This window comes from Cydia fagiglandana, chromosome Z (genome assembly GCF_963556715.1).
Source record: "Cydia fagiglandana chromosome Z, ilCydFagi1.1, whole genome shotgun sequence".
Classification (NCBI taxonomy): Eukaryota; Metazoa; Arthropoda; class Insecta; order Lepidoptera; family Tortricidae; genus Cydia; species Cydia fagiglandana.
Window position 1 is genome coordinate 12,492,461 of NC_085959.1, and position 18,089 is coordinate 12,510,549.

Below are 18,089 nucleotides of genomic sequence, written 5' to 3' on the forward strand. Positions count from 1 at the left end.
TGTATAGGATAACTGTTAAAGTCAATACCCAGAATACGGTAACAGCATAGAGCATTCACCATTTAACCAATCACAATGACAATTAGATGACTGAATATGAAAGACAAACTACCAGGCCTGCCTTTTAACTAACACAGTTAGTAAAAAGGTATTATGGTCAGCTACGGTATGGTCTAAGGCTTGGCTGCATGAGTCCCAAAACTCAGTAACCTTCTAGAGGTACTAAAAACTCATCGCGCAACTTCTTTACCAAACCAAACACATTATAAAACGTACCTACCATTACAATCCACACCAACCAGTTCTCATCTCATTGTCTTCTTGAACAAAGCAGAGGCTTCTAAATTATTTAATACTTTATACATTTCGCTGCATCGGTCACCCGAAATATGTAACCATGTGCATTTGAATTCTCTTTGACTAATGATTTTGTACAATGTTACAGAGGCGTTACATTAATTACACCGCGACCCTTACATGCCACCCAAAAGTGGTTGAGATTCATCAATTTGAATATTTGACAAACATCGGGTAGGCTGCAATTCACAATTATTTGACGCATTGTACCTCTGCCTGAAATATTGTTCGACGGCGTCCGTAGGTATGGTAAATATGTCACATGATTAATTAGATACATTTTATGGATGTAGAATTAGATAAATTTAAACGTTTTAAATAAGTAAAATCGATCTGATGTTTGGTTAGACTATCTTATCTATTATATATTTCGGGAATCTCGGACGGCTCTAACGATGAAATTTGCTATATGTGGGTTTTCGGGGGCGAAAAATCGATCTAGCTAAGTCTTATCCCTGGCAAAACACGCATTTTAGAGTTTTATGTTTTCGGAGCTCGGTTTCCCAGGGACCTACTTTTCATTAAAAAACAACAAACTATCAGTAGCATACACCAATTTCTTACGCCATGTCCAGGAAATATCAAGTATATTGGAGTGGATCGAGAGGCGGCACTGTTCTGCAGAGGACAGAATTAGAAGATGTGCACGAAACAAACGAAGGCACGTAAACTTTTTCCGGGTCATTAATTTCCTCTCCACTCATTTATCGTGTGCTCATGTCGCAGTCCCGAATCTTACTAACGTTTCGTTCTTTCTTCTATGTTCCGAAGCACAAATTATGTTTACTGTACTAGTTTATAATTCAGAATCATTTCTAGAAACACCAATTCGTTGTTTTCACCATATAATAATAATTATTGTACAATACAATACAAATATTCTTGATTGCTCACCAATATGAAAAAGAACATGACATACAAATTAAGCATAACTTAAACTATGGTAACAGGCGGTCGTATCGCTAAAGAGCGATCTCTTCTGGACAACCTTAGGGTAGTGGAGACAAGGCAAAAAAAATAAGTTATACGTGTTGCAAGTATAGGTACATGTTTTACGTATACAAACAAGGATACTTATTGTCTTTTCTGTAGTCGGATAAAAAACAGAAATGCGTACCATAATGTACATGTTTTAGGTATATAAAATTTACCTTAGACATACTTATAGGTAGCTAATTATTAATTATTATTAACCCTGTTTTCCTACGAAAACACCAACAACTAACAAGAATCATTAATGATGGTAATAGGGAACCGAACACTGGGTGATCCATTTGTGTTCAATATCAACATGGGAATAACAAGGCTCTGCAAATCGGAAATATTGTCTGAATATTCGGAGCCATATATTCGGAGTCAGGATCCCCGTAGGCGCAATAGGTGATCGGAATTAGGCATGATCCAGTTTCCATTATTAAAACACGCCTCACATAAATTATTTATTATATACCTATCTTTTGTGCCACAAACTGATTAGGTACAATAGGATTCATGCATGAAATATATTTAATAATGTTTGTTATATGTATAAACACATTCAACAACGCTAAATGAATGCAAAGATGAGAATTTGTAATGATATTCGAGTTTATTAAAACGTAAAATTTTAACATACATTTTTCTGTGATGTAAATTTACCACATCTTAAGTTGTAGAGAGAAAAAAATGTATAGCAACTAGGTACAGTCGCCATCACATATATATCGGAGCGGCCGAGGTGCTCAAATATATCTGAACTTGCATCTAGCGCCTTGACAATAGAGGCGTGTTCAGATATTTTTGGGCATCTTGGTCACGCCGATATATATGATGGTGACTGTATATAATTAAAAACATTTTTGCGGTGTAAAATAACGAAAAACTTATTTTTAAACTTATTTTTCATTACTCTTTTCATACATTATGACGCACCCGTTTTTTGCATAGGTATGTTAATATTATGGGGCATTGTGTTGTGCACGCGCCACTTTTGCAACTAGGAAGTTTCTGGAGCACAATTGATAGCAGTTTTATCAGAAACATTAAATACATATTAGAATCTCACGTGAAGTAGAATCGATTGACATCTTATGAGAATATCTAAAAATTTGAAAATTCATTTTCGTACTTCACAAATTGAGGAGCACTGTGTGAGACATCAGGCTGTAAAGGTTTTAATAAACTGCCTCAGCATTTGAAAAATATTTCCAAGTATACTATCTTTAAGCAAAAACTGAAGCAATATTTATTAAGAGGTTGTTTTTATAGCTTGGATGAGTTATTTGATACTGATTTAGTTTAGTTAGTGTATAAGCTTTGAATGTCGTCCTATATATAATGGCTAAAATATGTTACTATATAGTGCTTACTATTATTGTTAATATTATTTTCAAATGTTGTTTATTCTATTGTATTTTATTGCAATTGTATTTTATGTGCATTTCAAACACAATCTTGTATTGTTGATGAATAAATATGATATGATATGATATGATATGATAATACAGCACAATTACAAACACAGCAGATTAGAATGTTATTTAGTCTGTTTGCCTGTAATATTTCAACAATTCATTTTCGCCCAATTTGCCCGAAAGGGGTTGTGCACAAATCACGCGAGGTGTTTCCCCTCCTCCCCCTTGGTGATATTTGGTGAGGTTTTTGGCTACCCTCCCCCCTTCCCCCCCACACAACCTCGAGTGTATTTTTTTAATTTTTTTTTGTTTCGACCTAATTTTAAGATAATTAGTATTGTATATAGAAAATCTTGTTTATTTTTCTATTTTCGTTTAATAAGCTCGCTATTTTGAAGTGCAGAGTGAAGATTTGTTTAAGTGTTTAACGAAACCGAGGAAAAGTATCTACTCGTGTGGTAGGTTTTTTTTCTTAGTTTCGTTCACTGATCTATCGTGATTTTTTCATGACCCCCCCTCCCCCATCGAACCTCGCGTGATTTGTGCACAAGCTCAAAGGTGAGCTGAATGTCCTGAGGCATTTTCTACCAGTCAACCTTAAGGTAAAACAGAAAAGAAAAAACTTTAATCAATTAAAATAGCAGTTAATATTTTCGAAATGTACAGGACAGGTTTATATGGAAAATAGTTGATCGGCTCAGGTATAACGGACATGCATTATCACAAAGAAAATCAGTAATTAATTTTATGAACACGGGAGCTATTTTTATCTTCAATATTTAAAAGGTAAAACGCAGCGGTATAAATTGCGGTTTCAAGTAAAATAATCGTAAGATAACTCATTTGTTTGTTGCATTAAAATTATTTATTATATTATATTATTATATATTATATTATTATATATTATATTATATATTAAAAGAAATTCATTCAGTCAAGAAATCTTCTACACAAATGTATCCCTTTCGGTTATATTTTTTTTATTGTTTATGGTTACTCAATGGAATAATTGTTTTTAATTGACAATTGTTAAGTACGATTTTGTAAAGACATTAGATAGCGTAAAACTAATAATAGATAGCAGCTTTATAGTTAAACAAAGATGAGAAAATATTTCCCTAAATAATAGCATACCTAAATATATTACTGCAGCGGTTTACCGGAAAAGCACAATCGACGCGATTCGGGAAATGAATTAGAGATTCACTAGATATGAAATAGTAAAGATATGTGACGTTCCACAGCAAAAGGTACCTTATGGCTGGCGCTTACGCTATTATTAGTAGTAGTAGTAAACTCTTTATTGTACAAAAAGACATATTAAAAATAACATACAATTAGCAAGAAGTACAAAGGCGAACTTATCCCTTTGAGGGATCTCTTCCAGTTAACCTTTGAGTAGATGAGAGGAGAGAGTGAAAAGAGGGTGACAAATGCAGCAAAATGTACAACAAGGTACCAGAAAGATAAAGGATATAAATACATACAAAATTTATAGGATAAACATACATATATTACACAAAAAGGAAAGGGGAAAATACACTAAAAATTGGAAAGAATTAGAACGATATAAAGCAACTATACAATAGAAATATAGACAAATTAATCAGTCAAATCAGATAACCATAGCTTCTTTAACCTCTCCTTGAACGACGCAACCGATTGTGCCTGCCTGAGCGACACAGGCAGCTCATTCCACAGCTTCACTGGACGCACTGCGAAGGACTTGTTGTATCCTCGAGATTTGTGAGGAGGGATGGCAAGTGATAAATTCGCGCTCGAACGCAGACGGTGGCCACTGCCTTCAGCCAGAAATTGAAATTTTTGAGAGAGGTATAGCGGAGAAGAAGGTGTAAAAAGAACATTAAAGAGAAGAGAAAGAGTGTGAAGATCTCTACGGCGGCGGATTGGAAGCAAATTGAGTTTTTGACGGTAGTAAGACACATGATCGTACTTCCGTAGTCCGAAAATGAATCTTATACAGACATTCTGTAAGCGCTGTATTAACGCCGCTCCAATATTATTGCGACCGCCATAAGGTAACTTTTGCCGTGAAACGTCACATATCTTTACCATTTCATATCTAAAAAATCTCTAATTCATTTCCCGAATCGCGCCGTATGTGTACCTCAGTGGAATGACCTTTTATGACTCGAATCTTTTGACGGGTATCGGCAAGCCGCGGTTTGGCAACTAAGTTCCTCGTATTTTCTCAGAACATGCCCAGATTTTTTGGTTGTTTATACCCTAAACGCATCCGACCTACATCATAAAATGTCCCAAATCATCTGTATGGATTTTGAATGCTTTTATATGAAAATAAAAATGTTCATCACATTTTTATTTTTATTCGCGTGTTGCACCCGAAAATTTCTTAAAAAATATTCTTAATACAGTCTGTCAAGCCATTTCCGTCAGCAGAAAAACACAGCAAATTAAAAAAATGTAGGCGTGAAGGTCTATTATCCCATAGATTCATCCGTAATTTGAATTTCGGTCCTTTTTCTACTGAGAAAGTTGTTTGGTAGACTATAATAGTAAATCATGTAGGTCTAAAACTTTGAGCATTGCTCAAAATAAATTTTTAATCGCCCTTATATTGTAGAAATTATACAGAAAATAGAGCAAGAAATTGTTAATATAACAATAAATAAAACACAAATCGTCCACATTTATCCAAATAGCAAAGCAACATTGTTTTAGGGGAAAAACAAAGATATTAGCTAGCATATAAAATAAAAATGAATTTTAAGACTTACAAAAAGTTGTAAATAATTATTAAATTGTGGCAAGTAAACATAATAATTACCTGTAAAAAGAGGTAATAAAGAGGTTTAATTAATATAAAACACGCCATAGCGATAATAGAGCAGTGCAATGGGGTCCCTTTGTTTCCCATAAAGTCTTAAGTCATAATGTATTGTTTGTCATATTAACGTTAGTCATAAAACTGAAACCGTTAACTTTTCAGGATTTTCGTAAGGTTACACTGTAGATAGGTTAGGTTAGGTTAGGTTTGTTTTATGGCAATCCTGAAAAATTACGCGTTTCTGAGAAAAACCAATTATGACTAACGAAAATCCGGACAAACAATACATTATGACTTAAAACTATTTGGGAAACAATAGAGACCCCAGTGCAATTTATTAACAACTTCTTTTTTAGATACCTAACTGTAGTAGGTAATGCTTGCTCGCACTCGGTTGTAACCGATAAGACGAAAAAGAAGCGCCCGTAAAGTTTTGTTACGAGGTATAGTAAATAAATAAACGTTCAGTGCACGGCGCAGATCGCAGGTAACTTTTGAAGAAGTTTCTTGATTTTTCAATACCAATTAATACTTTCTAGGTTAATATTAAAACTCGAAAACCGAGAAAAGATATTCTCATAATGATATCGGCCAAAGTCATAGACAAATATTGAGCGTAAATTAAATTTAAAATAATGTACCTACATAGTATAAAACAGTCCAGAGAAAACTAATCAAAGTTTTATAAAAGAAATCAAAAATAAAAATAGTAAAAAGCTTTGTACCCGTCTGAAGTTAGTGTCGTTTAATTTGTCAGCTTGAAGTTTATAAAAATTACACAGTAAGTAATAATGGATAATTTAAATAAAAATTATGTTTAAATATCGGTTCAAAAATTTGCGAAACGGTTACATAAAGACGCAAATTTATATAAAAATAAAACTTACCTATGGGTACTTTTTCCCCTTTATCTTTTTCTCTCACTTGACCGCTCATGACTGAGTTAAAGTACAAGATAACTAGCACCAAAAGTACAATTTGGATCATTCGGAACATTATTCTGAAGGGCATCATGTCGGCGCTATCACATCGCCGCGGCAGTTTGAATCTCGCGGCAAGTCGCTGGGCGGGCGAAGGGCGCGCGGGCGCGAGCGAGCTCGCGGGCCGTCCAAGAGTGACTGGCTGGAGCCCTCGCCCGCCCTTCGCCAGCCGCCGTTCGCGAGCGCCCTACCTTCTTCTCTTTCCTACACGATACGCACGACTTGTTTTATTACTTTTATTTTTCTTTAATAATCTTGCTTAATGGTCTATTCCTTTGCTCGATGAAACTTCTTAAATTTCCTTTTCGAACATTAATCGTACCCGCAAACGGTTCTCTCGATGTTCTGCGATGTTTGTCTTGGGGTACACGGATCACTTGTATGCACGACCGCTAGGTAGTCCGTGTGTGCGATCATAAGTTTTAAATTATTGTGCGCGAAATTATTATACCGTTTTGCGGTCGTTATTAATAATACTACACGTTACAAATCTATAGTTTTAAAATACACTCTTTTGTAAGTGAAAATAAAATACAAGTGAATTAAAATATAATAAATTACTTTAAAGAAAAATATTAGGTACCGTAAAATGGGGTGAGTTGGGTGAAATTTGACTTTGAAACCTCGATAAAATATTATTTTTACATGTGAAAACTGAATGGTGTATATAATAAGTGGTTCGGACGTTTGTATTTTAGTTTGTATTTTATTTTGGGTAGTTCCATTTCATAACTTTGACGATAAAGAGGAAAACCCACCTCACCCCGTAGAGTATTGGGGTGAAAGGGTTTTTCATACAAAGGTGATTTTGGAAGATTGTTGGATCGATTTTTTTTTATGCGTATTATGTACTATAGCCCCATTTTAAATTGGAATACATTATTTTTGTAGCAGTAGCCTTAAAATCCCTTCTCACCCCCCTCTCAAACCTTCTCTCCCCATTCATAACCCAACTCTCCCCACGAAACCTACTCACCCCATTTTACGGTACCTACAATTAAAAAATGTCTTTAATCTCAAGGTAGGTAGAGTGCTCAAAAGGCAGGACGCATTGCCCCGCTGGATAGCAAAGCTAAGCTAATCCGCTGAGCAAGATATTGGCCAGCCCTCTGGTCACCCGTAGCCTTTATAGGTACCTAAAGCGTTTTGCTGACTCCTTGTTATTAAGTCAAATTGGCAAGAAAGTAAATAATAATTAAAAAACCGGGCAAGTGCGAGTCGGACTTGCCCATGAAGGGTTCCGTAGCAGCAAGTAACAATAAAATTGCGGTTTACGATTTATGACGTATTAAAAAAAACTACTTACTAGATCGTTCAAACCAATTTTCGTTGGAATTTTGCATGGTAATGTACGAGTACATCATATATTTTTTTTAGTTTTATCATTCTCTTATTTTAGAAGTTACAGGAGGGGGGACACACATTTTACCACTTTGGAAGTGTCTCTCGCGCAAACTATTCAGTTTAGAAAAAAATGATATTAGAAACCTCAATATCATTTTTGAAGACCTATCCATAGATACTCCACGCGTATGGGTTTGATGAAAAAAAAATTGAGTTTCAGTTCTAAGTATAGGGAACCCCCAAAATTTATTCTTTTTTTTTCTATTTTTGTGTGAAATCTTAATGCGGTTCACAGAATACATCTACTTACCCAGTTTCAACAGTATAGTTCTTATAGTTTCGGAAAAAAGTGGATGTGACATACAGACGGACAGACAGACAGACATGACGAATCCATAAGGGTTCCGTTTTTTGCCATTTGGCAACGGAACCCTAAAAAGACTGATATTGTTAATATTGGAAAAAACAAGCAGACGACACTTTTAATGTCACTTGTTGTATTCAAACTTTTAATCTAACATGTTGTAGCGCGCTTATCGTTAAAAATATTCCATACTTAAAAAGTCGTTAAAGCAAAACGTTATGTGAATATTTTTAATAAAACACGCCACGCGTCTCCTTAAGCGATGCACCCACTCACCAGAATTATCACGCTTTTCCGGGCGTTCGTAGCTTGCCAAATATCTACTCATAAATTATTGTTGTTTGACGCATTACGGCAGAATCTATTGCATGCTGTTATTTATGCTCTTTATGTTAACATGCTCCTTTAAATACCATTACTGGTCCATAGTATTATGCAGGGATTTGTAATTGAAGACGTGGTGTACCCAAGTTAGTTTTAGTAGGTAATTTTAGTTAGTTTTTCTATCTAAGGACTATGGAAATGTGTTTTAGTAAGGAAATGTGACGTCTCATAGGTAAAGGTACCTTATGGCAGTTGGCGCTTACGCTATTATTAACGCCGCTCCAATATTATTGCGGCGCTATGCGACGTAAGCGCCAGCCGCCATAAAGTACCTTTTGCCATGGATCGTCACAAATAAACTAATTACGGTGCTTAAACAATCAACACTTGGTGATTCGAATGAGAGAATACCATAAGCACATAGCACATAGTTATATTCTGTATCTTTAGGTACTTAAATAAAAGTAAATAAATAATTTGTAAGTTTTCGGGTAGTTATAACATTTATTGATTAATGGTATGTATGTCGGCGGCCGATCGTAAGATCATGCATATCGTGAAATTCCTAGGCATATCGTGAAACGTGAAAATGTTTGACTAGTTGCCTGAGTCGAAGGAGCCCCGCTACGCGGGGCTCCTATTTCTGGGCAGTTTGCCCTTCGGGCATCTGAAGCAACCTAACGAACCTATCCTACCTATATATTGGTTTAATGTGACTATCGTCAAAATATTACACAGGAACATTACGATCTGCCTGATCTTACGATCGGCCACCGACATGTACAAAACCACCTGGATCTGTCACTGAACGACCTGACTTTAACCTATATTATTTGATCATGTAGTGTTGTCATGGCTAAAAAGCCATTTGAGGGTAGATTTTATTTACTCTTTTTTAAATACCTAAAGATACAGACTATGGGCCCGATTCGGATTTTGAAATTGATATCTAATAAAAATCTTTTAGACATCACCAAGATACGATAACGATGTGATAAGATCTAACCTGTCGAATTTGATATTTGCGCGATTCTGGAGATACTCTTGAACGATTTCCACAGGATATGACTTAGAGATCCATACACATCTAATAGATATCTTTTTCTATCTAACGCAAAAGTGACATTGGTTGCCCGAATCGCGCTGCAAAAGAGAACTAGTTGATATCTAAACTATAACGTATCTAGAATGGATCTAGTACGTGTCGTCTTGTGAATATCTTGAAGTTCGAATACGGCAGTATAGGTAAATTTTTTAACGGTTACTTAATACGATTACATGATTACATATAACTTGCTTGATGACAATACTGAAAGTAATATACCAATCTGAAAGTAACGTTATATTTTAAAGTCCTTGATTGTGTGTGTTTTGAGCCTTATTCAAAGTAGAAACTTTGAAATTGAAATTATCACAGCGCTAAAGTTAGAGGGTTGGCTGACCCTGCCTGTATTACACTCGCTATGTCTATATCAATAACTGTGCTTGACCGACGGCTTTTGCAAGGGTTCACGAGTGTTAATCTGTCCAATGTTAGAAAGTCCTGTTATTTATGAGAGGAATATGTTTCATACTTATACTTAAGTCACTGTAGATTTTTAGGTATTTTTTTTAGGTTTAATTTTAGTTTTGTAGGTAGTTTTAATTTTAGGTTACTTTTTATTGTAAGTTTGGTCTAGTCAATGTACTTATATTAATATGTATATTGTGTGCCAGAAGAACACAGTCACTGTAAGATCTCTTAATCTTCAAAGAATGATAGTTAAAGTTAGATAGTCTGGGACTAGTCAAAAAATCAATCAAAGTGAAAAAACGGAACAAATTCATTAAGTACCTAACAATTTGAGTTTCAAGAAACTCCAACAATGGAACCCCAATTGCAATTGCTGCCTATTACCTATTGCAAACGTTCAGCACCCAAACAATCGCGTTATACCAACCCTCTTCTTAGCATAGCGCTTTTTCCGTTGCACTTAAAATTAACTCGGAATCCGGTTGGCTATCTAATTCCAAAAATACGCATAGGCTTACATTTTTACAATTTACGACCGGTCTGGCCTGCCGGTAACCCTGCCTGCGAAGCCGATGGTCCTGGGTCCGAATCCCGGTACGGCCATTTATTTGTGTGATGAACACCCTAAGTCATGGTTGATTTCTATGTATATAAGTATGTATATCGTCGCCTCATAGTATGTAAAGACAAGCTTTGCTTAGTTTGGGGCTAGGTTCATCTGTGTAAGATGTGCCCTTATATTTATTTATTTTTAAAATATCCTTCGTACGAAACGATGACTGTGAACAACATATTGCGAGTAGCCAGATTTTACAAGAGAAGAAATATTGCTGGCATGGTAAAGGAATTCGCTTTTGAAGTATAAATACATATGCGTTTCCAGTTCCTGTTCCATATTTCAAATAAGGTCTGTCTATTCACTCTGTTCAATGAAGCTAGGACTACGATATATAAAATAATACAGCGTATATGTTACAATATAACCCCGAATACTCGTAGTTAATAATGCATTTTCCCAGCAAATTATAATGTTTCCCAACACGTTTGTGTAAAAACTAGTTTTTTTCGAAATTAGTTTTTGAAAAGTAGATACGAGTACTTATAGTTACGACTAGACTAGACAAAAAGTATATTTTAACATTATCAAGTAAATAAATAAATCAAATTATGTTTTTTTATCCAAATTAAGTAAACATTATCAAATACAAAAAAGTCGGTTATGGCGCCACACGCACCAGAACTCGATGCCGAAACTGCGTTGCACTGTACCCTAGGAATTCGCGCTCGGTTTACTCATTGCAATATCCGCACTTGGCGCTGCACAGTGACACTATTAATCTCATTGTGAATCTGTGAACAGCGCATCGGTTTGTAAACAAGATGCCGCGGGCTTCGGCACACTTTGCATGTCGCCATAAAAAAGCATGAACCAACGTTCAGGGGCCTTACCATGATGTCCTTATTGCGATTCTTTTTAGGACCTAAACTGAATCGCAATAATGACATCATGGTAAGGCCCCAGCCCTTTTACAAACCATATCAATATCTATGAGTCTGTAAAAGTTACTTGAAATAAATAAAATGATTTATTTATTTTTTATAAACGACACCACGGGGCTCAATGCACATAATAAGGTATGTATTAAGGATGACTCACTGTAGACCGGGCCGTGCCCGGGCCGGCGCGACCGACATGTAATTTTCTATGGCGGCTTGATCGGTGATCACGTGGTGCTTTCCAATTTAGCTACCTACCTAGACTACCGTGAAACACGCCAATCCAAAGTTCGGTTTCTGCCTCTATCACTCTTGCTTATTCGATCGATAGAGAGGCAGATAAAAAAATTTCGATTTACGCGTTTCACGGTAGGCCACCTGTAAACAACCGCTTTGGTGCATCAATGTCTTAGTGAAAACTTGTCAAAAATCTGTTTAAGGCCTAGCATCTATAAGTTACTCTATGGTTTACTAAACAAATTAGTGCTGCACTCTGGCGACAGAACATTGCAGTAATACTATTAGATACTACAGGTCAAACGTGCAAATTATAATGCATATGTAATAGCACTGCAGTCACTGCTGGCTACCGGTCATTTTGTCGAGATTACTGTTCATGTACGATCCGATGGTGGAGGCACATCAATTAAATATTCCTGACGCCTACAGTACATACATATGTATTGTGGACAGGAAATTAAAATTGATGCCGTAACTCCGTGTCTGTTTCTCTGTATCAGCTAGATTTTTAGGATTCCGTACCCAAAGGGTAAAACGGGACCCTATTACTAAGACTCTGCTGTCCGTCCGTCCGTCTGTCACCAGGCTGTATCTCACGAACCGTGATAGCTAGACAGTTGACATTTTCACAGATGATGTATTTCTGATGCCGCTATAGTTAACAAATACTAAAAACAGAATAAAATAAAGATTTAAGTGGGGCTCCCATGCAACAAACGTGATTTTTGACCGAAGTTAAGCAACGTCGGGCGGGGTCAGTACTTGGATGGGTGACCGTTTTTTTTTCCTTTTTTTGCATTATGGTACGGAACCCTTCGTGCGCGAGTCCGACTCGCACTTGCCCGGTTTTTTTAAGTACCAATACTTATGGTCTACGGCAAATGGGAATAGGAACTTAAGAGCCCTTCAACGTGCACACTAGCGCCACAGCTAAATAATCGTAATTATTTAAATTTAACGAAAGATATTGAAAAAAGGGGGCCGCTACGGACTGTATTGTGTATTTAAGTAACTTTTGAATACATCAAACTAGTTTTTATGTAGCTGGTTTCGTCGATCTAGGAACTTAAAACAAAAACGGCCGTTTTAACTTTGCACGCATAGATTGACAAATTTGGGTATTTGACGTGACGTTCCATGACAGACGTGTCAAGTGAAAATTTACATCATAATATTTACTTTTGTACGCCTTTACCGCATAAATAAGCATTTTTTCAGTGTAGTGTTCCTCTTTACGCCCCTTAACATTGTATACACATAATTTCAAACCTTGGGCCACCTTGTGGCGCCGAAAATACCGGTATAATGAACCCCTGTCAGATGAAGTTTAACTACAAAAAATACTATCCACAGTATGCTCACTAGATTACAGAAAAAAGCAGCAAGAAACACACGACCATCCCCACTGCCTTCCCCAGGGCCCGCTTCGCCCAAGTCCCTAGGCGGAATTTCTTCGTCAGGGGATGAGTTTGCCTCAGCAACCGACACAGACGAATCCTGTAATGAATACGATCTGCCACAACCACCACGGTCACCACCGGGATCGCCACCACCGCCACTGTCACAACCTTCGTTACCGTACTCGCCGTCGCCACCGCTGCTGTTACAACCGCCACAGCCTCGGCCACCATCCCCGCCGATGCCGCTGCCACAACCGCCGCCGCCACCATCACTGCAAAGATCGCTGCCACTACAGCAGCCGGCATGCCACGGGCCTACAGGACATTTGACTCCGCCCACTCTAAATAATTCAACACGTTGTCCTTTTTGCCCTCAGAATCGCTCCTTTAAGGGACAGAGGGGACTGAATATCCATTTGAGAAAACACCACGGTACCAGCAGCATCTCGGATACCAATCCCACCCAAACCGGAACCTCGACCGATGTAGTACCACAGTCACCACATACAAGAAACCGACTAGATGATCTACCAATACTCAAATCGAATGTGCCAGTACTTAGACACATCCCTAAAGGAGCCAGGTGCCTCGCTGCTGATAAGCTATGCTCAATTATTGACAATTGCTTACATACTAATAATGTTGACGATTGGTTTAGCCTATTATCTTTCTCATACTCAGCCTTAACCCTTATCTTGGCATCGTAACACCCGTGATACATGGAACTTTAAAAAATCTAGCAGGTTCACTTTATTACCTAACAGAATAATTCTGCCATCAATAAGTCGAGCTACCCTCCTTACTTATAGAAAAAAATAATTGACACGAGTGTCATTGTAAATTAATTAGTAATAATCAACATAGCGCTGCGGAAACAATAGATTTCGGTTCGTACTGGAAGTTTTGCAATTATTTCTTATGTTAGTATATATTTTTCCATAATCTACATTTTGATATCTTTACTGTCTCTTAGTGCATATATATTTACAATGCCTTCAAATTTAAAAACATTTAATACACAGAACCTTACATGAAACTGTTACGTATTATATTTGATACACTGCCAAGAACTCAGAAATGTACATATCGAAAGGATTGTATTGCATTTAATACATTGCCAAGTTATCGTCAAAATAGTTTTACATGATTTTTTATTTTTATTATTTTTGTGGGGTTACAAAACATGCTTCAATTATTTAATATTAGTTGTCGTTTTATTTAGTTATTAAACTTTGATTTTTTTAAGTACTAGATGTTATTTAACTATATATTCGTACGCTGTAGCATTATTGCTACGCCGTAGCCCGTAGCACGGAAAAATATGTGTATGGCAAAAAATGGTCCCAAAGTAAAAAAAATGGTTTTTTTTTAATTTTAATTATTTGTTTACTTTTCATATTTTACTCAACTTTTTGCTGACGACTTTTTTGAAACTTTACGGGATCAAATTTTCCGCCCATGTGATCAGGTATTCGTAAATATAATTTATTTTTACAGGTTTAATAGTCATCTGATGCTTTAGATTGCGTTTAATTAGCAGTAAATGCTAATTTCTGTTGCATTACATGTTTTATTTTTATTAAAATCTTCATTTTTCTTCTAAAAAGTAGGTAACTATTTTGTCGAGTTATTGGCATTGTATCAAATATGATACATATGATTTTCCAAAACTGGAAAATCCTGGATTTTTTTCCTTATTTTTTAATAGCCTAGTATGCTCAATAGGTGACAAAAAACTAAAAAAATGTCTATATTTAAGATATTTTGAGCCTTGCCAAGATAAGGGTTAAGGGTGCCAGACGCCACTGAGCGCCGATCACTCACGTCTAAAGTTAAAAACAATATTAATAATATTCATATATACTTTCCATCCACAGCTACAGCCAAACCCGCCTCATTATACCGCACCATCGAGACCAAAGTACACGACGGTGATTTGAGAGGAGCCGTTCGGTTGCTTCTGTCGGACTCCGCACTTGCTCCCTCTAATGAGAATACCCTACTTGCTCTGAAACAGAAACATCCGCCACCATCTAGGCTAGTAACATTACCGCCTGAGCCTAACATTGCAAGCCCGTTTCTGTCTGTAACGCCTTCAGACGTAGCCACGGCAATCTCGTCTTTTTATAATGGGTCGGCCTCTGGTTTCGATGGTTTGCGACCACAACACCTTAAAGAACTGATCTCGCCGGCCGCCGGGAACAACGGGCCCCGCCTGCTAGAGGCCCTCGCGAAATTATGCAATTTCCTACTGAGAGGTATGCTAAACATGGAGGTGAGACCATTTCTTTACGGGGCCTCTCTTTGTGCCTTATCTAAAAAAGACGGTGGCATCAGACCGATTGCAGTAGGCAGTATTTTCCGGCGCCTCACGGCTAAACTCTGTTGCCGAGCAGTAAGAGAAACAATGTCTGGCTATTTGCAGCCCAGACAGTTGGGTTTTGGCACAATTCTGGGCTGCGAGGCGGCAATACATGCCACTCGTCACTTCGCAACGGAACACCATACGACCAATGACATCATCATCAAGATAGACATAAAAAATGCTTTCAATAGTGTAGAAAGAGACATCATCCTCAATGAAGTCCTAGACAAAATTCCACGCCTGTACCCCTTTATCTATCAATGTTATGCCTCCCCGAGTAATCTCTTCTACTCGGGTGAACCCATCCAATCTCAAGTCGGCGCTCAACAGGGCGACCCTCTAGGGCCCCTTTTATTCTGTCTGGCCATACATAAAATGATTTCTGCAGTTAAAGCACCATTAAACGTATGGTATCTTGATGATGGTGTCATTGGAGGGAGCCCTGATGTTGTCATAGAAAATTTAAAGACCTTAATACCGGCATTAAAAACAATAGGACTAGAAATTAATCCTTCAAAGTGCGAATTCTTTACTTGCGGCGATATAACTTTTGAAACACTCACAGATCTCGAAACTGTTTTGCCGGGAATGAGGCAGATCGATAAATCCTCCTTCCAACTCCTAGGTGCTCCCATATTCTCCGAGGGTGTCAGCTCTGTATTACAAAGCAAAAGGCAGGCACTCTCGGGTGTACGGGAGCACCTGGTTCATCTGTCTGGACATGTTTCCCTCATTCTTTTGCGGAACTGTTTCGCACTTCCCCGTACCGTGTACACCCTACGAACATCTCCGACTTGGCTTTTCGAACAGGACCTACAAACCCTCGACGACACATTAAAACTCATCCTAGAAACAGTATTGAACGTAAGTTTGAACGGAGATCAGTGGCGTCAGGCGTCCTTACCTGTTCGCTATGGCGGTCTTGGCATCCGTCGAGTCCAAGACATCGGCTTGGTAGCGTTTTTGGCCTCGATACACGGATCAGCTGATCTAGTCGGTCGCATACTTACAATAGAGAGCACCAATATCTGCTTGCCCTTTGCATCGGATGCCTTATCAAAATGGGCCACATTGTGCCCATCTAATGAGCATCCAGAAAACCCGGCCGTTCAGAGGGGCTGGGATGACATCCTTTGTAGGCTTCGCCACGCGAATTTACAGGCTGGTGCCTCGATAACCGATCTGGCGTGTCTCAAAGCCGCCTCCAAATCTGAGTCGGGTGCATGGTTGCACGCCTTGCCATCCCCTCAATTAGGCACACTGCTAGACAACGATTCCCTAAGGATCGCAGTGGCCTTAAGGTTGGGGTGCAAGGTGTGCAACGCGCACCGCTGCATCTGTGGAGTGATGGTAGAAGAGAACGGCCACCATGGGCTCAGCTGTCAGAGATGCGCCGGTCGTTTCCCCAGGCACCATTCTTTGAATGAAATAGTCCGTCGAGCGATGCTGTCGGTGGGCGTCCCGTGCCTCCTCGAACCACCGGGGCTGTCTCGAACAGATGGCAAACGACCCGACGGGCTGACGCTGGTTCCCTGGCAGAGAGGGCGGTGTCTTATATGGGATGCAACTTGTGTGAGTACATTTGCTGCATCCCATGTAGGACACACCGCCAAGTCGGCAGGTTCGGCAGAGACTGCCGCCAAAAATAAGCGACAGAAATACTCTGCCCTGGGAGCCACGTACGACTTCGTGCCCGTCGCTGTCGAGACAGCTGGGCCCTGGGGACGGGAGGCACGAGAGCTTTTCAGGGAACTTGGAAAGCGCCTCAGAGAAAAGGGGAATGACCCCCGTTCTGAGTCATGGCTTGTCCAACAGGTCTCCATCGCCATACAGCGGGGTAACGCTGCTAGTGTGATGGGGACCTTTGGACCCGGCATGGCTCAGAACGGGTTTTAGTTTGTTAAGTTTTATACATACATACATAATATGTAAAATTGAATAAATAAATTATCTTTATATACAAAAAACTATTAATTATTACATGATCTTAGCCAGCGAATATAGACCAGAATATTTAATATCAGATTACTTCAATTTGTTTGCTCCCTTTTCCATAATTATCTATACATTGTGGAAGAAAACTTATCGATTGAAATATTTCGTATCGACTATATCGTAATAGTCGCGACTATCAATAACGTAGTTACTCGCACATGCGATACCCGTATACATCTTTAAAAATCAAGATTAAAAGTTTTTTCAATATTGTGGGACAGCTGACATGATTAAACGACGTCCAGTGGAATGATGCCACTTATATCAAGTATAGACAGTAGCGGGGGATACAAGTGCCTCTGAAGTCTCCAGATCTATTATTGAAACTGTGACATGTTTATTTTTGCCAAAGCTGCTTGCTTTATTATAAAAATTGTATTGTTATTAGTTTGTTTTTCTTATTTTAAAATATTAAAGTAATATAACAAACTGTTCAATATATTTCTATCAATTACCACGTCTGAACCTATTTAGATGAAATTTGCTATATAGGGGTTTTGAGGGTAGA

The 18,089-nt window shown here is 38.0% G+C and overlaps 2 protein-coding genes across 2 annotated transcripts in view; one reads left to right on the forward strand and one right to left on the reverse strand.

Annotated features, from left to right (window-relative positions):
• The window catches only part of LOC134678299 (glutamate receptor 1-like), a 131,338-nt gene extending 124,574 nt beyond the window's left edge, over nucleotides 1–6,764 (reverse strand). Inside the window, exon 1 of the mRNA XM_063536793.1 lies at nucleotides 6,447–6,764. Within this exon, the coding sequence (XP_063392863.1) occupies nucleotides 6,447–6,573 (127 nt within the window). The 5' untranslated portion in view covers nucleotides 6,574–6,764. The remainder of the gene's footprint in view (nucleotides 1–6,446) is intronic.
• The window catches only part of LOC134678309 (nucleobindin-2), a 312,458-nt gene that overhangs the window by 204,374 nt on the left and 89,995 nt on the right, over nucleotides 1–18,089 (forward strand). The window lies entirely within an intron of this gene.